This window comes from Parasteatoda tepidariorum, chromosome 3 (genome assembly GCF_982258835.1).
Source record: "Parasteatoda tepidariorum strain Cologne lab strain chromosome 3, Ptep-v5.0, whole genome shotgun sequence".
In the NCBI taxonomy this organism is placed as follows: domain Eukaryota; kingdom Metazoa; phylum Arthropoda; class Arachnida; order Araneae; family Theridiidae; genus Parasteatoda; species Parasteatoda tepidariorum.
Window position 1 is genome coordinate 42,713,028 of NC_141757.1, and position 21,678 is coordinate 42,734,705.

Below are 21,678 nucleotides of genomic sequence, written 5' to 3' on the forward strand. Positions count from 1 at the left end.
TTAATCATTATTTTTGACAGACATAACTGTGTATATTCTTGGTAAATAAAGCATTGCTCTTACTATGAACAATTTCTTCTGGTTGATCTAAGATTGAAATTACGTAAAAATATAATAATAAATAATAGCACTTTTAAAACATGTCTACAAAATCAGGTAAAAATAATTACAATTTTCATTAATTTCTATTATCACATTTTATGCAAATTTACGTAATTTTCTCTTCATTCTATAGATGGGCCTACACCACCAGGTAAAAATAAATAACTCTTTTAAATTTTCGTGTTTACTTTTTTTACACATTTTAAAATTTTAACAATGTAAACACCAGGTGAACAATAATTAAGCCTTTTTTTAAATTTTTTGTGATAACTTTTCTGTGTATTGAAGTTATTTAATTTTCATTTTTTAGAGAAGTCTACAACACCAGGTAAAAACTAGTCGCTCATAATTCTATTGTTTTTTGGAAATCTCTTTGCTTCAAATCAAATTCACTTCATTTTCATTTTACAGAAATGACTACAACACCAGGTATATTATAGCAACACTCGTTTAAATTTTTTGTGGTCACTTTTCAAACATATTTAATTCACTTTAATTTAAATTTATATTGATGTCTACAACATCAGGCAAATATTAAATACCCTTGTCTAATTCTTTTTCATGATAATTCTCCGTACAATTTTTATCCTCCCTTTTTTCTTTCATAGAGATGTCTACGACACCAGGTAAATAATGATATCTTTCGCTACAATATTTTTATCATTTCTTATTCAACTTTCATTTAATGCTTACTATTTATTTTTATTTACTTTAATTTGATAGAGATGTCTACAACACCAGGTAAACACTTATCAGTCAAATTATTATTATTATTTTTTCCTTGTTATCACTTTTTGAAACTTTTTTTATATTTCACTTTCATTTTTCAGAGATGTCTACAACACCAGGTAGCCCCCTTTATTGCTTCTTCGTTATCACTTATCGAAAATGTTTTTATATTTTATTTTCATTTCATAGGGATGTCTAAAACTGCAAAATATTCTAATATCCTTTAATTAATTTTTTGTAATAATTCTTTCTACTTATTTTTATCTCCTTTTTTTCCTCATAGAGATGTCTACGACACCAGGTAAATAATAATCACTTTGATTTTAATTTCTTTCATTTTACGTATTTACTTTATCGTCATTTTATAGAGATGTCTACAACACGAGCTAAATACTGATCACTGTTAATATCTTTGTTTCGTTATCAGTTTTTGAACAATTATTTTTATTTCAATTTTTATGGAGATGACTACGACACCTGATAAATACTAGCCATTTTATTATTTTTTTCGTTATTTTTTATTTTTTTTTTAATTTTATTATCTTTTCATACAGATCTAAAACACCAGTAAAATATAATTGACTCTTATTTTGATTTTTCGGGATAATTCGTTGTATTAACTTTAATCTCCTCTTTTTCCTTCATAGAGATGTCTACAACGCCAGGTAAATAATAATCATTTTCCATTTAGTTTTTTATCACTTTTAGTTTTTTATCATTTTATTTTGTTATTATTACTTCGCAAATTTTTAATTTTGGTTTTCTTTTAAAGAGATGTCTACAACACCAGGTAAGCTCCAATCACAATTATTAAATTGTTAGCTACCACTTTTTTTACAAATTTAAAAAATCAAGACTTTTTAATGTTATGCAGAGATGTCAAAAACACCAGTTAAAAATTAATCACGCTTGTTTTATGTTTCCGTAGTCTTTTTTTACCCACTTTTAACTCGTTTTCTTTTCATTTTATAGAGATGTCTACAACACCAGGTAAACACTATTTACTTGTGTTTGAACTTTTTGTTGTCAAATTTTTTTCTTACAAATTACATAATGTAATTTTTATAGAGGTGTCAACAACACCAGGGAACTAGTAATCTTTCCTCGTAAAGTTTTTTTTTCCCTAAGCACTTGTTTTAAAGTATTGAGCCATTTTATTTTCATTGTATAGAGATATCTACAATACCATTAATCAACAAATATTTATATCACCTATTTTAGTTTTTCATTACCATCTTCTGTTCATAATAATACCGTTTTTATCATTTCATAGAGATGTCTACAACACCAGGTAAATAATGATTCCTTTTGCTTTTTTTTTCATAATCCTATTTTGCTTAAGGTTAAGTCATTTCATTTTTATTTTATAGAGATGTCTACAACACCATTTAAATACTAATCCGTGTTGTTTAGATTGCTCCTGACTTTTTTATCAAATTTTATGTCATTTTTTTCTATTTTATAGAAATGTCTACAACTCCAGGTAAACACTAACTAGTAAATATTTATCTCGTCTATTTTAGTTTTTCATTACCCTCTTTTTGTGATAATAAGACTGTTTTTTTTTTCATTTTATAGAGATGTCTACAACACCAGGTAAATAATGATTTCTTTTAATTTTATTTTTCATAATCATATTTTGCATAAGCTTAAGTGATTTCATTTCTATTTTATAGAGATGTCTACAACGCCAGGTAAATGCTAATATTTTTTTTTCAGTTTGTTCCTAATTTTCTATTGTACAACTTTATGTCACTTTATTTTCATTTTATAGAAATGTCTACAACACCAGGTAAATACTGACCAGAAAATATCTATCTCATCTATTTTAGTTTTTCAATTTTTCTTATGATATTCAGACAGTTAACTTTTTTTTCATTTTATAGAGATGTCTACAACACCAGGTAAATAATGATTTCTTTTAATTTTATTTTTCATAATCATATTTTGCATAAGTTTAAGTCATTTCATTTCTATTTTTTAGAGATGTCTACAACACCAGGTAAATACTAATAATTTTTGTTTAGTTTGCTCCTGATTTTCTATTCTGCAACTTTATGTCACTTTATTTTCATTTTATAGAAATGTCTACAACACCAGGTAAATACTAACCAGTAAATATCTATCTCACCTATTTTAGTTTTTCAATACCGTAATCTTATGATATTCAGACAGTTAACTTTTTTTTTCATTTGATAGAGATGTCTACAACACCAGGTGAATATATATTCCCCTTTTTAATTTTTCTTCACTTTCAATTCAACATGCAAGCAATTTAACTTTATATTATAGAGATGTCAACAACACCAGGTAAATACTAGTCATTCGTATTATTTATTTTCGTTATCCCTCTTTGAATAAATTTGGTGAATTTTTTTATGGAACTAAGATGTCTGAGGCACCAGATGCACTAATGAAGTTATTTTAACTTACATCTATCTCCTTTTGCTCAAATTTCTATTTATTTTTATTTTATAGAACTATCTACCACACCAGCTAAATATATGAAAAATTTTACACTAATTTCTCATTATTAATTTTCATACAAATTTAAGTCATTTTTTTTCCGTTCATAGAGATGTCTACAACACCAGGTAAGCCCTTTTCTCTTCAGTTTTAATTGTTTCGAGAATTTATTTTCCTTTACAAATTTATGTATTTTTTATTTCTTTAGAGATGTCTACAACTCCAGGTAAATTAATTCACATTTACTTTAATTTTTAATAAACAAGTTTTCTATAAATTTTAGTCATTATGATTTCATTTTATAGAGATGTCTACAACACCAGGTAAATAAAGATCTTTCTTATTTAGTAGTATGTATACAGTTCTCCGTTGGCCCAAGCTTTCTTTAACATCTCCTGTTCTGTTCTCCTCTTTTTCTCTTTCCCAGGGTGTATCATTTCATTACTCTCGGTGCTTTACAGACATTTATAAGAGATGGAGTGAAAAACTGAAATATTTTGATTATTGAAAAACTGTAGTTTTCGATAATTGGAAATCATACATTCTAAAAATTTTATAAATGCTAGTATATCACTCTTGATTTTTTTTCTTTTGCACTATCTTCATTTTTTGCAAAAGCATTTCAGAAAACAATACATTTCTGAAATTTCAAAACTTCACAACTGGTTTCCTACCTTATCGGGAAAAAAATTATTTCATAAAAAATGTTGTTAAATGAAATATTGAATGTGTTATTTTTCAAAATTTATCTAGAAAATTTTTTACTGACTGCAACAGCTGTAGAATTTTAAATTTTTACAAAAAATATTACATTTTTTATATTATCTTTTAACCATTTACAAAACATCAAAGAGAAATAAATTACTCTTGTGTATTTATGCCCATTAATTTTTCTAAATATTTTTGGTGCTGTTTCCTCTTTTCATAATTCCAAATACTGAATTGTTTTAGTATTCAAATGGCTTCAAATTTATAGTTAGTTCGTGTGGCAATTAAAACGCAACTTAAAAAAGACAGAGAGAGAGGGAGGAAACCACAGAGTGAGAACAAAGTTTAAAGAAGCATACATTTACATATGGTATAAAATCACGCTGGAGCAGAAATATCTGCCATCAAAAAAAAAGTTGTTATTTAATTCGCTTGTTATATTAGTATAATTTATATCACTTAATTTTTTATATGATTTCCAGCAAATTAAAATTTTGAAAGAGAATTGTTCTCTTAATTTTCACAAGTCCCAGAAATCTTAAACTAATTTTATTTGTCTTAACATTTGCATCAAATAATATGCAAATGTCTTTAAATTCCAGAAATGACAACAACGCCTGGTAAAACTATTTAGAATTTAGAAAAGAACTTTTTTGCCTGCCTATTAAAACATTAAATCATTTTAAATTCCTTTTTTATTTTGCAGAGATGTCTACTACCCCAGGTAAGATGATTCCTAATTTTGTCAATTCAGATCCAAAATTTTATTTATTAAGTTTAAAAAGTTTGAAAGTTTTATTATAATATGTAACTTCTTCATAAACGCATTTCCACAACATCCCTCTCTAGGCAACAGGTTAATTAAGGTTGTAGATCTATAATTTTATGACAGACGACAACAACTCCGTCTAAATAAAAAAAAAAACTGCATTTTAGTTTTCAGAAGCTTTTGAAAACTTCTGAAGAATGTATAGCGATTTAAATTAATTTACAACTACAAAGACATATTAATGAGATAACCATTATATTTAGCAGAAATATCAGCCACAACCAGTAAAGCAAGCCAGTTATGCTACAAACTACTACTTACCATCAAAATTTCTTTAAATTATTAGGGGTATGATTAGTCATAAAATTGTTATTAGTCATAGTGCGGTGCACTATTAAAAATGAAAGCGTAACTTACTTGAAGTGTGACTAGTACCTTACAATTTGTTTCCAAACTTATATATTGCACTCTGAATTATATCGGCATGTTAATTTCATTATAGATATATTGACCATAGGGCAGTAGCGCAATGTTTAAACATAACATGTAATAATCAAATCAGGATCCGCTTTCAATTATTACATAAAACCACGTAATCAAGTAAAAAGAAATTTATGAAAAGATGAAAAATCTAATTAATGTCATCCATTGTTCAATATTTCATTTAAAAGTTGTCGAATATTGCTTGAAATTACGCATCAAAACGAAATAGTTAATACTGATAAATTATATTCGCATAAAAAAGCGTAATCAGTTATTATGGTTACTATCAGAATAAGATTAATAAAAACAATTAATTACATTTTGATCCGCACTTTTGGTACCTGTAGATTCAATATTTCGCTCATAATCTTTTATACATATTTTTTTAAATTTTATTTTACTTATTTAATTTTTTACTCGGAGATACAAAATTTGAATGAAAAAAAGCACTCATCCTCGTACATTAGAAATTTCTTATATTTCATAGAACTTATTTAAATTGTTTTTAATTAATATATTTCGAATTTAATTATAAATTATTTATGAATTATATTTAAATTTGAGTTATAGGATTCGAATTTACAATATACCTTCGATAACCTAAATATTCATTAAAAACATTTTTGAAATATTTTATTTTCAGTGAAATACTTTTTTATGTGCGACATTCACTGATTAACAAACTACATCGTAATTTTTTAGAAATGTCAAATACACCCGGTTAGTTTCATTTTAAATGTAATACTTAATTTATTTTATGTAATTGCAATGGCTTATAATGTTTATTTTATGAAATTGCAATGACTTATAATGGTTATTTTATGTACTTGCAATGATTTCATAATAACATATAAATTCAATTATATCATATAATTCATATCATAACACATAAATTCAATCATAACTTTTTAGAAATGTCTACTACTCCTAATAAATTAAATTTTAATTGTAATACGTAATTTATTTTACATCCAATTCCAACATCCAATTACTCACAAATTCAATCATAAACTTTTTTAGAAATGTCTACTACACCTGGTAAGTTTCATTTTAAATGTAATTCTTAATTTATTTTATGGGCGACATCCAATGACTTATAAATTCAATCATAAATTTTTAGAAATGTCTACTACACCCGGTAAGTTTCATTTTAAATGCAATGCTTAATTTATTTTATGTAAATGTACTGACTTATAAATTCAATCATAACATATAAATTTAACCATAACATTTTAGAAATGTCTACAACTCCAGGTAAATTTGATTTTAATTTTAATACTTAATTTATTTTATGTGCAACATCCAATTACTTACAAACTTAATCATAACGTTTTTAGAAATGTCAACTACACCTGGTAAGATTCATTTTAAATGTAATACTTAATTTATTTTCTTTGTATTATCCAATTACTTACAAATTCAATCATAACTTTTTAGAAATGTCTACTACTCCTGGTAAATTTAATTTTAATTGTAATGCTTAATTTATTTTATTTTATATGCAATATCCAATTACTTACAAATTCAAAACTTTTTAGAAATGTCTACTACACCCGGTAAGTTTCCTTTTAATTGTAATACTAAATTTATTTCATGTGCAACATCCAATGACTTACAAATTCAATCATAACTTTTTAGAAATGTCTACTACACCCGGTAAGTTTCATTTTAAACGTAATACTTTATTTACTTTACGTAAATGCAATGACTTATAAATTCAATCATAACTTTTTAGAAATGTCTACTACTCCTGGTAAATTTCATTTGAAATGTAAATATTAATTTATTTTATATGCAATATCCAATTACTTACAAATTCAATCATAACTTTTTAGAAATGTCTACTACACCCGGTAAGTTTCCTTTTAAATGAAATACTTAATTTATTTTATGAGCAACATCCAATGACTTACAAATTCAATCATAACTTTTTAGAAATGTCTACTACACCCGGTAATTTTCATTTTAAATGTATTACTTTATTTGTTTTATGTAAATGCAATGACATATAGGTTCAATTATATCTTTTTAGAAATGTCTACTACTCCTGGTAAATTTAATTTTAATTGTAATACATAATTTATTTTATGTCAACATCCTATTACTTACAAACGTAATCATAACTGTTTTAGAAATGTCTACTACACCAGGTAAGTTTCATTTTAAATGTAATACTTAATTTATTTTCTTTGTAACATCCAATTTCTTACAAATTCATTCATAACTTTTTAGAAATGTCTACTACTCCTGGTAAATTTAATTTTAATTGTAATGCTTAATTTATTTTATTTTATATGCAATATCCAATTACTTACAAATTGAATCATATCTTTTTAGAAATGTCTACTACTCCAGCTAAATTTAATTTTAATTGCAATATTTAATTTATTTTATGTTCAACATCCAATTACTTACAAACTTAATCATAACCTTTTTAGAAATGTCTACTACACCTGGTAAGTTTCATTTGAAATGTAATTATTAATTTATATTAAGTGCAACTACCAATTAATTACAAATTCAATCATAACTTTTTAGAAATGTCTACTACTCCAGGTAAGTTTAAATTTAAATGTAATACATATTTTATTTTCTTTGTATTATCCAATTACTAACAAATTCAATCATAACTTTTTAGAAATGTCTACAACTCCTGGTAAGTTTAATTTTAAATGTAATACATAACTAATTTTATGTGCAACATCCAATGGCTTATCAATTCAATAATAACTTTTAAGAAATGTCTACTACTCCAGGTAAATTTAAATTTAATTGCAATATTTAATTTATTTTATGTGCAACATCCAATTACTTACAAATTCAATCAAAACTTTTTAGAAATGTCTACTACACCCGGTAATTTTAATTTTAAATGTATTACTTTATTTATTTTATGCAAATGCAATGACTTATAAGTTTAATCATAACTTTTTAGAAATGTCTACTACTCCTGGTAAATTTAATTTTAATTGTAATGCTTAATTTATTTTATTTTATATGCAATATCCAATTACTTACAAATTCAATCAAAACTTTTTAGAAATGTCTACTACACCCGGTAAGTTTCCTTTTAATTGTAATACTAAATTTATTTCATGTGCAACATCCAATGACTTACAAATTCAATCATAACTTTTTAGAAATGTCTACTACACCCGGTAAGTTTCATTTTAAACGTAATACTTTATTTACTTTACGTAAATGCAATGACTTATAAATTCAATCATAACTTTTTAGAAATGTCTACTACACCCGGTAAGTTTCCTTTTAAACGAAATACTTAATTTATTTTATGAGCAACATCCAATGATTTACAAATTCAATCATAACTTTTTAGAAATGTCTACTACACCCGGTAATTTTCATTTTAAATGTATTACTTTATTTGTTTTATGTAAATGCAATGACATATAGGTTCAATTATATCTTTTTAGAAATGTCTACTACTCCTGGTAAATTTAATTTTAATTGTAATACATAATTTATTTTATGCCAACATCCTATTACTTACAAACTTAATCATAACCTTTTTAGAAATGTCTACTACACCTGGTAAGTTTCATTTGAAATGTAATTATTAATTTATATTAAGTGCAACTACCAATTAATTAAAAATTCAATCATAACTTTTTAGAAATGTCTACTACACCCGGTAAGTTCACTTTTAAATGTAACTTATTTTATGTGCAACATCCAATTACTTACAAACATAATTTTAACTTTTTTAGAAATGTCTACTACACCTGGTAAGTTTCATTTCAAATGTAATTCTTATTTTATATTATACAACTTCCAATGACTTACAAATTCCATCATAACTTTATAGAAATGTCTACTACTCCTGGTAAATTTAATTTTAATTGCAATACTTAATTTTTTTTATATGCTATATCCAATTACTTACAAACTCATTCATAACTTTTTAGAAATGTCTACTACCCCCGGTAAGTTTCATTTTAAATGTATTACTTAATTTATTTTATGTGTATCATCCAATTACTTACAAACTTAATTGTAACTTTTTTAGAAATGTCTACTACATCTGGTAAGTTTCATTTTAAATGTAATTCTTCATTTATATTATGCAACATAAAATGACTTACAAATTCTATCATAACTTTTTAGAAATGTCTACCACGCCAGGTAAGTTTAAGTTTAAATGTCATACTTAATTCATTTTATTTAAAACATCCAAAGACTTTCAAATTCAATCACAACTTTTCAGAAATGTCAACTACACCTGGTAAGTTTCATTTTTAATGTAATTCTTAATTTACATTATGTGCCACATCCAATGACTTACAAATTCAATCATAACTTTTAGAAATGTCTACTACACCCGGTAAGTTTCATTTTAAATGTAATACCTAATGTATTTTATGTGCAACAAGAAATGACTTATTAATTCAATCATAACTCTTTAGAAATGTCTACTACTCCTGGTAAATTTAATTTTAACTGTAATGCTTAATTTATTTTATATGCATAATCCTATTACTTACAAATTCAATCATAACTTTGTAGAAATGTCTACTACACCCGGTAAGTTCACTTTTAAATGTAACTTATTTTATGTGCAACATCCAATTACTTAAAAATTTAATCATAACTTTTTTAGAAATGTCTACTACACCTGGTAAGTTTCATTTCAAATGTAATTCTTATTTTATATTATGAGACATCCAATGACGTACAAATTCAATTATAACTTTTTAGAAATGTCTACTACTCCTGGTAACTTTAATTTTAATTGTATTACATAATTTATTTTATGAGCAACTTACAAACTATTACTTACAAACTATTACTATTACTTACAAACTATTACTATTACTTACAAACGTAATCATAACTTTTTTAGAAATGTCTACTACCCCCGGTAAGTTTCATTTTAAATGTATTACTTTATTTATTTTATGTAAATGCAATGACTTATAAGTTCAATTATAACTTTTTAGAAATGTCTACTACTCCTGGTAAGTTTCATTTTAAATGTAATACCTAATGTATTTTATGTGCAACAAGAAATGACTTATTAATTCAATCATAACTCTTTAGAAATGTCTACTACTCCTGGTAAATTTAATTTTAACTGTAATACTTAATTTATTTTATATGCATAATCCTATTACTTACAAATTCAATCATAACTTTGTAGAAATGTCTACTACACCCGGTAAGTTCACTTTTAAATGTAACTTATTTTATGTGCAACATCCAATTACTTAAAAAATTAATCATAACTTTTTTAGAAATGTCTACTACACCTGGTAAGTTTCATTTCAAATGTAATTCTTATTTTATATTATGAGACATCCAATGACGTACAAATTCAATTATAACTTTTTAGAAATGTCTACTACTCCTGGTAACTTTAATTTTAATTGTATTACATAATTTATTTTATGAGCAACTTACAAACTATTACTTACAAACTATTACTATTACTTACAAACTATTACTATTACTTACAAACGTAATCATAACTTTTTTAGAAATGTCTACTACCCCCGGTAAGTTTCATTTTAAATGTATTACTTTATTTATTTTATGTAAATGCAATGACTTATAAGTTCAATTATAACTTTTTAGAAATGTCTACTACTCCTGGTAAGTTTCATTTTAAATGTAATACCTAATGTATTTTATGTGCAACAAGAAATGACTTATTAATTCAATCATAACTCTTTAGAAATGTCTACTACTCCTGGTAAATTTAATTTTAACTGTAATACTTAATTTATTTTATATGCATAATCCTATTACTTACAAATTCAATCATAACTTTGTAGAAATGTCTACTACACCTGGTAAGTTCACTTTTAAATGTAACTTATTTTATGTGCAACATCCAATTACTTACAAAATTAATTATAACTTTTTTAGAAATGTCTACTACACCTGGTAAGTTTCATTTCAAATGTAATTCTTATTTTATATTATGAGACATCCAATGACGTACCAATTCAATTATAACTTTTTAGAAATGTCTACTACTCCTGGTAAATTTAATTTTAATTGTAATACATAATTTATTTTATGAGCAACTTACAAACTATTACTTACCAACTATTACTATTACTTACAAACGTAATCATAACTTTTTTAGAAATGTCTACTACCCCCGGTAAGTTTCATTTTAAATGTATTACTTTATTTCTTTTATGTAAATGCAATGACTTATAAGTTCAATTATAACTTTTTAGAAATGTCTACCACTCCTGGTAAATTTAATTTTAATTGTTATGCATAATTTATTTTATGAGCAACATCCTATTACTTACAAACATAATTATAACTTTTTTAGAAATGTCTACTACCCCCGGTAAGTTTCATTTCAAATGTAATTCTTATTTTATATTATGAGACATCCAATGACGTACCAATTCAATTATAACTTTTTAGAAATGTCTACTACTCCTGGTAAATTTAATTTTAATTGTAATACATAATTTATTTTATGAGCAACTTACAAACTATTACTATTACTTACAAACGTAATCATAACTTTTTTAGAAATGTCTACTACCCCCGGTAAGTTTCATTTTAAATGTATTACTTTATTTCTTTTATGTAAATGCAATGACTTATAAGTTCAATTATAACTTTTTAGAAATGTCTACCACTCCTGGTAAATTTAATTTTAATTGTTATGCATAATTTATTTTATGAGCAACATCCTATTACTTACAAACATAATTATAACTTTTTTAGAAATGTCTACTACCCCCGGTAAGTTTCATTTCAAATGTAATTCTTATTTTATATTATGAGACATCCAATGACGTACCAATTCAATTATAACTTTTTAGAAATGTCTACTACTCCTGGTAAATTTAATTTTAATTGTAATACATAATTTATTTTATGAGCAACTTACAAACTATTACTATTACTTACAAACGTAATCATAACTTTTTTAGAAATGTCTACTACCCCCGGTAAGTTTCATTTTAAATGTATTACTTTATTTATTTTATGTAAATGCAATGACTTATAAGTTCAATTATAACTTTTTAGAAATGTCTACTACTCCTGGTAAGTTTCATTTTAAATGTAATACCTAATGTATTTTATGTGCAACAAGAAATGGCTTATTAATTCAATCATAACTCTTTAGAAATGTCTACTACTCCTGGTAAATTTAATTTTAACTGTAATACTTAATTTATTTTATATGCATAATCCTATTACTTACAAATTCAATCATAACTTTGTAGAAATGTCTACTACACCCGGTAAGTTCACTTTTAAATGTAACTTATTTTATGTGCAACATCCAATTACTTACAAAATTAATTATAACTTTTTTAGAAATGTCTACTACACCTGGTAAGTTTCATTTCAAATGTAATTCTTATTTTATATCATACAAATTCCAATGACTTACAAATTCAATCATAACTTTTAGAAATGTCTACTACACCCGGTAAGTTTCTTTTTAAATGTTCTACATTGTTTATTTTATGTGCATCATTCAATGACTTATAATTTCAATTACAACTATTTAGAAATGTCTACTACACCCGGTAAGTTTCATTTTAAATGTCATACTTAATTCATTTTATTTATAACATCCAATGACTATCAAATTCAATCATAACTTCTTAGAAATGTCTACTACACCTGATAAGCTTCATTTTAAATTAATATTATGTTTTAAAATTTAGCTTTCTTTAAATTTTGGAAAACATTAATAATTAAAAAAATTTGATACAAATCTACATCTAACCTATTTAGTCAATTCAAGATAAGTATTACTATTAAGCATGACAAAATTTCTCGGAGAATTGCGGTTTTAATTAAACAGAGCTGCAAGTCAGCAAAATTCATTGATATTTTCCTTGAAATATTAAAAATAAATGGTAATCCAAAGATTTATTCTGAACTTTGAACTAATAATTATTCATTGAAATTACTTTATTACAATGCTTAGTGAAAGTTTCTTCTTGAAATACAGGTACCATATCATCTACAAATAATTAAAGGAAATGGTTGATATTTTGTTTTGAAGATCTAACACTTTACATTTAAAATTTAATTCTTCTATAAAATTTTTATTTAATTATGCACGATTATATTTATAGTATCAGTGAATGATACATTCTGTGACTTACAATGCATAAGTGTCTTTTCATTCTTAAATTCAATGTCAAAATTAAATGTCTTCTTCTTACTTAATTTCAAAATCTGCATGCATATAGCATATCATTGAAACCATCTGATTATATTTACTTTTCAGTTTTTTACTAACTGTGTAGAAATAGAATTATAATTTTGAAAATCAGAATTTCCGTTAAACTGTAATCATATGATCAAAAAAATTACTAAATCAATAGATAATAACTAAATAGTAAATTACTTAGTTCACATTATTTTACAGAAATGTCAACAACACCCGGTAAATTTAAAAATTTTTTAGAAATTCCTATAAAATATATTGCGATTCACAAAATATAAATTTTAAGGAGATTTCTTGAATTTTGAGAAAATCTTGAAGGGACAAAAACTTTTTAGACTTAGATAACTTACGTTAATAGTTATTATAAATATTGTTAGTGAATAAATTACAAGTTTTCTGACTGAATTCCAGCATAAAATACGACTTGGTTTGAATTTCAAGTAATAATTAAATTTGAATTTCTTTTTCCCCATATTTTCCATTCCTTCGTTTGGACGAATTTATCCGTAGTGAAATATTTATAGCAAATATTTCAATAATATGAAAAATTACTATTTTTACTTATCATAGGGTAATAATTACATCAAAAGTCTTAAATTTTATCCTAAATATAAATTTATAATTTTTTTTAAAAAATTGTTATATAGTTAAAAAGTAATAGTGAATGACAACAAGATATGAACTTAGGACCTTAACTTGACAAGCGTTTATTCTAACTAAAAGAAAAATCACTCTCTAACTAACTAAAACAAAAATCACAACAGTACAAATGATTTTCAAAATCCGATAAATCTGATGTTTCAGAATGCAGATAGCTGGGACATGATTGGGAAGAAGCAGTTTCGTGAAACAGTGTTGTTCCGTTTTGGGGAATGTGCTTTGATTGCATGAGAACATAATACTCAACTTAAGGATTTCTGAACTCACAGAGATCAGAATTTATTTTCTATTTTTAAGTGTATTACTAAGCGTATCACTTTAGTATTAAGTAAAATATATTGCAGAACTTTATAGTGACTTAAGAGTTTATCTTTTGTAAATACAAGACTAATTTTAATAATGTGCACAGTGGATTCTCAAACACATCTGAAATTTTTTCGCAAGAGTTAAATGTTAATCGTATGACTTTTTAAAAGAATTTATAGTTATAATTAAAACTAAAGTCACCTTATTTATTTATATTTTTTATTTTACAGAGATGTCTACAATTCCTGATAAGCCTTTTAGTTTTATCAATACAATAAACATTTTAAAAATTATTTTGAGCCATTTGTGCGTTTGAGAAATTCAATAACAAAAAAAAAAGTTCGAAATAAAATTATAATAAGTCATGAATCTCCACATCTAAATTATTTTTTTTCCTATTCCTCTTTCCACAGTACCGAACACAGAAGTGTTTCTTTTAACCAAGCTTGTTCTTGAAATTAGTAATAGTATTAGAAGGTTTATGAAAGTGCAACCAAAAGAGGAAAAAAAACAGAAAGTGAGAAAACCGAAGATTAAATTAAAGGTTCCCAGAAGAAACTATAGTAGTTGATTTACAATTCCTATAAAACTAGAATGGATAATCTAATTTCATAATAAAGAAAGCTAACTCCATTAATTTGGTCAATTGAACCCCAAGGATTCTGCTAGCTATAGTGAACCATCTTACACTTGAAAATTGTCCTAGTGCTTAACAAAGCCATATATGGTGGGTATTTATCGGAAGAAACTGTTTAGTTTATTTTCATTGAGCATTTTTGGTCTGTACTGAGAATATCAAAAGTCGCATTACTATCAGTGAAAGGATTAGAAAAATAAAATAACATTTTATGAAACAGATATCAACTGCCCTTAGTTTATATGAAGATAAATTTCATGTTAAGCTATTTGGATTTATATTCGCGTACGATTTAGGAAAACATTTTTGTCAATATTATATTTTAAAATTTATAAAGATTTAAACTACACTTAGAACATACAAAACTAAGGCTGGATATTTGATTTTTTATTCCTATACAGTTAAAGAAGACTATATGTTTGTTGAAAATATCACATTTTAAAGAGTTCATTGAGATTTGAACTGTATTTAGTTCATAAAACTTTAACTGGATAATAGACAATTTATTCCAAAATGATTTAAGAGCACTCTTTTCTTAACTTTACGTTCTTTTAAGAAATACTATATCACATACTATACATTTTTATGATTTAACTAATATTTTTTGCCGAAATCTTTGCCTTTTTGCCTTGTTTTTTTAATTTCTTTTGTGGGAACAACATCAGTTTTAATGCATAATTTGTAATATAGTTCATAACTATTTAAGAGTTTGCAAAAAAGAGCATAACTCCAATTTCGTCTTATATCTACAGCATGATGTAAAGAAATATGCAAAAAGCGAAGTCTTTTTTTATCGTTTCATATCAAAATTTACAAATTTAATCTAACATTAAAGAATTTATATTAATCGTATCAAATAATGAAATCAATATTAAACAATTAAATGCCATAATTATCAACAACGAATGTCAAATACTTATAAAATATTTATAATTCTAATAAAAATCTCTTTACTTATGTTATTTTAGTAAAACATTAAAATTATTCCATATTACCTTTGCATTTTGTAGAGATGTCTACTACTCCAGGTAAGATTTTAAAAATATTCAAGTTCAAATTCATCTAGTTTTGATGACTTTCAACATCATCCTGGTAATACTATTTTCAAACTATATTTATTGCGTGTAAAAATTTATAATGTGTACAAATGTACTATTCTAAACTATAATTTCTTATAACTTCTATATAAAAACATTTCCGCAACATCCGCTGTAGGCTAAGGGGTTCATTGAGATTGAGGTAGCACAATTTGCGAGATCAACGGCAGGATTGTGGCAATATGGTCAGAATTGCTCACAATGCCGCCTTTACTTCCCAGACAAGCTGATTCTCCTTCATCACGAATATGTATATATTTTTCCAAATCAGCAATCACGTAAAAACTAGCAAATGATTCTATCACTTTTATCTTTATAGAAACGACAACTCCTGGTAAGTGAAATATTCAATTTCAGCTGGGATCACTTAGAAAACTTCTAAAGAATGTATAGCAATTTAGTTTTATGATTATTTTATTACAACAAAACAAAATGTAAAGAATTATAAAAATACCAGCAACCAGTAAGTCGTGATATTTATAGTATAAACTACTTCTTCGTTATATATGCTATAAGGTATATGCAAGTGATGCAAATTATGAGAGGCTCAAATAGTCATAGTTAGTTATTAGTCATAGTGTAATGTACCAGGGGGGACACTAAAGTAATTACAAAATATTGTTATAACGATTGATTATGTTAGAGATTAGAAGTGCAATAAACTTTTGCTGTTCCGCTTCTTATTAAATTTAATTTATGATAAGGCAATAAATTAAGTCTGCTGAAAATTTCAGTTGCCTGTAGATTCAAGATTTGGTTTATATTTATTATTTTATTTATTTATTTATTTGTTTGCTCTTAATAAGTTCGAAATTCGGATTTTCAGAACTACAAATCTTCTACAAATACGAAGCAGCATTTATATAATATGCTTTATTTTTTTAAAATTATATTCAATGAGTTTGTATTTTATGTAACTTTCAATAAATTACAAATTTGTTCATTATTTCTTAGAAATGTCTACTACCCCCGGTAAGTTTTATTTTAAAAAAGCAAGACTTATTTTATATGCGACTTCCAATTCCACAATTGATCTGTATGATTTTTTCAGAAATGTCAACTACACCTGGTAGGTTTTACTTCAAATGCAACACTTATGTTTATTTAAAATTAGGTTTTAAATTTGATTTTAAACAACATTTTAGTTTATGAACATAATTATCATAAAGTTAAACTGCTCTAATGTAGTTACAACGCTTTTGAAAAAGTATATCCATCTATCTATCTATCTATCTATATATATATATATATATATATCTATATCTATATATATATATATATATATATATATATATATATATATATATATATATATATATATATATATATATATATATATATATATATATATATATATATATATATATATATATATATATATATATATATATATATATATATATATATATATATATATATATATATATATATATCTTTAATTTTCTAATAATTACCACAATATTATTGATTTGAAGAGTAAAATACTGTTTGAAGCAGAGAAACAGCTATATAGAATATACAATTTTAATTTAATCCCTCAATAACATTTTCCTTACTTTCGTTATGTAGAGTGCACACAAATACTTCCATGTTAATTAAAGTTTAAAAACTGTGAGTTAAAAATTGTGTTAGTGTTTTAAATAACTTTCCATAGTGTTCTTTTGTGTAGACATCAGCAATATTATTCGATAAATAGTATTTTTGTCATGTATTTATTTCTTCCTGTTGTTTCGTAGCGTATTTATTGTAAGGGCACAGTTTTTGATAGAACGCCGAATTCAAGCATCACTGACAGCGGTCAGCGAGCTGGTGTGTGGCTATTTTGATCAATCTACTTAGCAATGGTGGGCTGTATCAGTCCCCGTGAAACATTTCAATCGTGAAGTACTCAACTTAGCACGCGGATCATCGGGATACCAAAGGAGGGGAGTTGTCCCCATCGCACAGGATTAAAATTTTAATGGTATGTCATAGGATAATCCTCCCGGATTTTCAGGATCATCGCATTGTGTATCTCTAGTGCATGGGTAAAATAACTACGATATAGTTGAAAGTAAAAAAACTATGACCTCTACTATATTTCTCGGTTCATTTAAGGTATCCGACTACCTTCGGGACAAAATTTTTGAAAAATAAATATTTTTCACAACATTATTGCAATTTATATTGTATATTAATTTAAATAAACATATTTAATAGAGAAAATTTTAATATACAGGAAATTTTTTGTTTAAAGAGTATTTTTTAGATAATTTTAATGAAAATAACTCATTAACGGAAAACACTCTACACAAAAAACTATTGTACCTGCAGCTATCAAACTTTTTGAGCCGTTTCGTATAACCCTCTGAAGTGTTATGAACCTCAACTTAAATGATAGCATGAAATTAAAAAAATTTATGGAGTGTTAAGCATATTTTTCCATTTTTTTTCACATTTTCTTCACATTATCTACTGCAAAATATCTCATAAAACAAAAAATAATACAGTTATCTGAATTCTGGAGGTCTGTTACATAACCACCAATACAAGAAACAATCTCTGAAAGTTTGAAGACAAATTTATTATAATTAGTTGAGTTATCTTGTTTTCCGTAGACAAAAACAGCAAAATTGTCATTTTGAGAAAAACACAATTAAAGTTTATAATTACATTTTTTCTAAAAACTATGAATGTTTGTCAGTAGGAAGTTATTATATTTTATAGGGGGCACATTCCTTCACACATTTTCTTAGTTTTATTTAACGTAGCGATATTTTAACGTATTATTTAGCGATATTTTAAAGTATTTAGTGAATAACATCAAAAGTCTACTACTTATAAAGCATTTAACACAGGAACAATTTTTTATTAAACAACCATCTTACTGTATTTTCACACTTTAATATATATGTCTAAATATAGTTTTTATTAATAATTAGAAGTAAAAAATATTTTTTATAATATTTATAATAGCTCAAATCTAGAATTTTCTTCTAAATGCAATTTGTTATCATAGCAAACCGGACAACATAATGAAGCTAATATCACCATTAGGATCTCAATATCAATTATTCGATTGCCACACAGATTGTTCTCATCCAAAGGCATCAGTTCTTTATTGACATCCATAGAAATCGATAATTTTGAAGAGCTTGAAGTAATAGATTCATCTGCTTTACACAATTTTGAATAAATGGTATAATCAACTTTACTCAAATCATCGCTTTTGGTGGCATGTTGATTACCGTAATATTTACGTTTCTTAGATCGAGAAGTACGTCCTTTACCCATTTCAATAAATTCATCAAAATAAATAACAAATTTTTTTGAAAGAAATCAATAAATTTCTTCAAAACAAATCAAAATCAAGATATAGAAAGTACGCTTCAAATGTAAACAAACTATCAGAAAATATGCTAACTTTTTATGTTACCCACAAACAGTAACCACGAAACGTAAAATCTAATTAAAATATAATTCAGATTATTAGCCGTGAGTTTAAGAGCTTTTAAAAATTAAATATCTAAGAAAAATAAAGACACAAATAGAAATGGATCAGAAACTATTACCTACTACCGGCTTCATTTTTGTAATTTCCGGTAAGTTGGACAGCTGTCATCTGTTACTAAAATAGCTATAACTAAAGTTCTGCTTGACGTGCACTCAAAAACAAAACAGTTTTTAAAACTAGAAAAATTGGGCATTATTATAAAGCAATAAAATAAAAAAGTGATTTTTTGTGAAAATCCTCTTTCTTAAGGTAGTCGGATACCTTAAATATGTTACACGGTAGATTTTATCACAATCAATGAAGATGCTACTAGAAACTACATTGATAGTTTCACGAAAAACAATTATGTAGAAATCATAAGTAATAACTCTTATCTGATAAAATCTTCGGTTAGTTTATTATGTTTAAAAGTTCATGTCAATCACATTAACGTGCATTATATAGAGATACGTTTTAGGAATAAGAAAATAATGAGAATTATGTATTTTTTAATTAAATTGCTTGTCAACTTACGTGACAAGAAAAAATGCATTTTTTTTATTACTACTCGACACTTTTTTAAGAAAAAACCTCCGGATAAAAAATAAAATAAAAGCATAAAGATATAAACTCGTCATCTAAGAAGTAGTTGAATCCATTTTCACAGTGATTTGTTGCAGTAGTATGACGAAAAGTACTTTAATTTTGTCATATTTTGAAGAATAAATATGCTACTCTTTGTTACAGTTCTTAACGTTTGAGGGAAAAACCTTCATGTATTCCATCGTGCATATAATGAGTGATATCTGTTGTTAGATTTAAGTGAAAAATTGATTTTCAAACGCCCCTCTAAAATGCACTGACTCAAATTTATGGACGACTTTTAAAATTTAGCTGACAGTTTAAATTTGTTGACTCTAGGTAACAAAACCGAAACAGTTTTCGTTTCACGGCTTTTTAACCAGACCAGTTGTAAACGGTTTCAAAACCATAATGGTAAAAAAAAAAAAAAAAAAAAAAAAAAAAAAAAAAAAAAAACATGTTCCAAAACATAAATTATATGGTTAATCGGATAGACAGACTGCTGCCGTTCATTTTACTGTAATTTTAGATTGAAAACTCTTACAGTGTAGATGTAAAATATACTTTTATTTTAAACGTAACCTTTATATTTGTATTAGAAGTAAGATTTACACACAATTCCTATTACTTATAAAATTTTCTTGGCGGTTTAGAAATGTCCACAACACCCGGTAAGTCTTATTTGACATCTGATACTTATTTTCATTAGTCTGAATTTTCATATCTTGTCTAACAAGTAAAAAATATTTTCTAACTGATTGAAGAAAACATAAATCATTTTCCTGCTTATGTAAGAATGTGTACAATTCATTTTTAATAGAAAGCCAATTTTCTTTTGATTAAAGCCATAGTGTAGTCGAATTAATTACAAAGTCAATAGTAATCGCAATCAAAATATACACATTTAATAGTTTATTAATCTAAGTAATGAGCAACATGAAGAAAACAAAATTATATCAATTATTATAACTAATCATTATTTTCTTGCTTAAAATTTTTGTTAAAAGATTAATATAATTTTTAAAAGAGGAAATTAAATAAGGATAGCCAGCGTTATATTTGTTTACAGAGAGTAGAAGAGTTGAATTATAAGAGAAAGTGTAAAACTTTTAATTATCGCACTATATCTCATTCACAATAATATGTTTTTTAAATAAGACATTAAGTTATAACAGTTTTCTTTAACTTTTTTAATGAAGTCGTAATTATTATTTTTAATTTTGAAATATCAGAAGAAACATTTGCAATATTAATCTCTCTTATTTTTTTAACCCCTTTCTAAACATTCAAAATGTTGTGGGAAGTATTAGTTATCCAATTTTTTCAAAGTTTCTTAAAAAACTATTTCTGGCAAAATATAATGTTCATACGTTTTTTTTCTCTATTTTATAGAAATGTCAACTACACCCGGTAAGCATGAAAATAATATTGCATTTTCGCATCTTTTGTAAATATATTACCGTACCAGAAATACGACATTTAATA

At 25.3% G+C, this 21,678-nt stretch overlaps 2 protein-coding genes and 1 long non-coding RNA gene across 46 annotated transcripts in view; all 3 read left to right on the top strand.

The window, feature by feature from the left end:
- LOC139426943 (uncharacterized) lies at positions 1-15,544 on the top strand. Of its 43 annotated transcripts, none has more exons than XM_087159222.1 (26): positions 3-253; positions 413-430; positions 514-531; positions 711-728; positions 826-843; positions 933-950; positions 1,115-1,132; positions 1,479-1,496; positions 1,604-1,621; positions 1,804-1,821; positions 2,105-2,122; positions 2,297-2,314; positions 2,410-2,427; positions 2,508-2,525; positions 2,606-2,623; positions 2,718-2,735; positions 2,816-2,833; positions 2,914-2,931; positions 3,031-3,048; positions 3,124-3,141; positions 3,408-3,425; positions 3,603-3,620; positions 4,608-4,625; positions 4,712-4,729; positions 6,278-6,295; positions 6,378-6,395. In XM_087159222.1, coding segments are annotated over exons 1-24 (450 nt in total). In that variant the 5' UTR covers positions 3-200; the 3' UTR covers positions 4,713-4,729; positions 6,278-6,295; positions 6,378-6,395. The 43 variants fall into 43 exon arrangements, with proteins under 43 accessions (XP_087015335.1, XP_087015336.1, XP_087015337.1 ...); XM_087159204.1 differs by lacking the exons at positions 6,278-6,295; positions 6,378-6,395 and adding exons at positions 3,506-3,523; positions 12,869-15,544 and having other exon boundaries at positions 191-253; XM_087159203.1 differs by lacking the exons at positions 4,608-4,625; positions 6,278-6,295; positions 6,378-6,395 and adding exons at positions 3,506-3,523; positions 12,869-15,544.
- On the top strand, positions 9,203-10,131 carry LOC147813766 (uncharacterized). Of its 2 annotated transcripts, XR_015432522.1 has the most exons (4): positions 9,203-9,302; positions 9,383-9,400; positions 9,483-9,500; positions 9,582-10,131. It is a non-coding gene; the product is annotated as an uncharacterized LOC147813766 (long non-coding RNA). The 2 variants fall into 2 exon arrangements; XR_015432521.1 differs by having other exon boundaries at positions 9,383-9,500.
- Positions 12,477-21,678, top strand: part of LOC107444703 (uncharacterized) — a 24,519-nt gene continuing 15,317 nt past the window's right edge. The window contains exons 1-7 of the mRNA XM_087160092.1: positions 12,477-12,495; positions 12,572-12,589; positions 16,053-16,473; positions 17,094-17,111; positions 17,191-17,208; positions 20,847-20,864; positions 21,586-21,603. Of these exons, the coding sequence (XP_087016218.1) occupies positions 17,096-17,111; positions 17,191-17,208; positions 20,847-20,864; positions 21,586-21,603 (70 nt within the window). The 5' untranslated portion in view covers positions 12,477-12,495; positions 12,572-12,589; positions 16,053-16,473; positions 17,094-17,095. The remainder of the gene's footprint in view (positions 12,496-12,571; positions 12,590-16,052; positions 16,474-17,093; positions 17,112-17,190; positions 17,209-20,846; positions 20,865-21,585; positions 21,604-21,678) is intronic.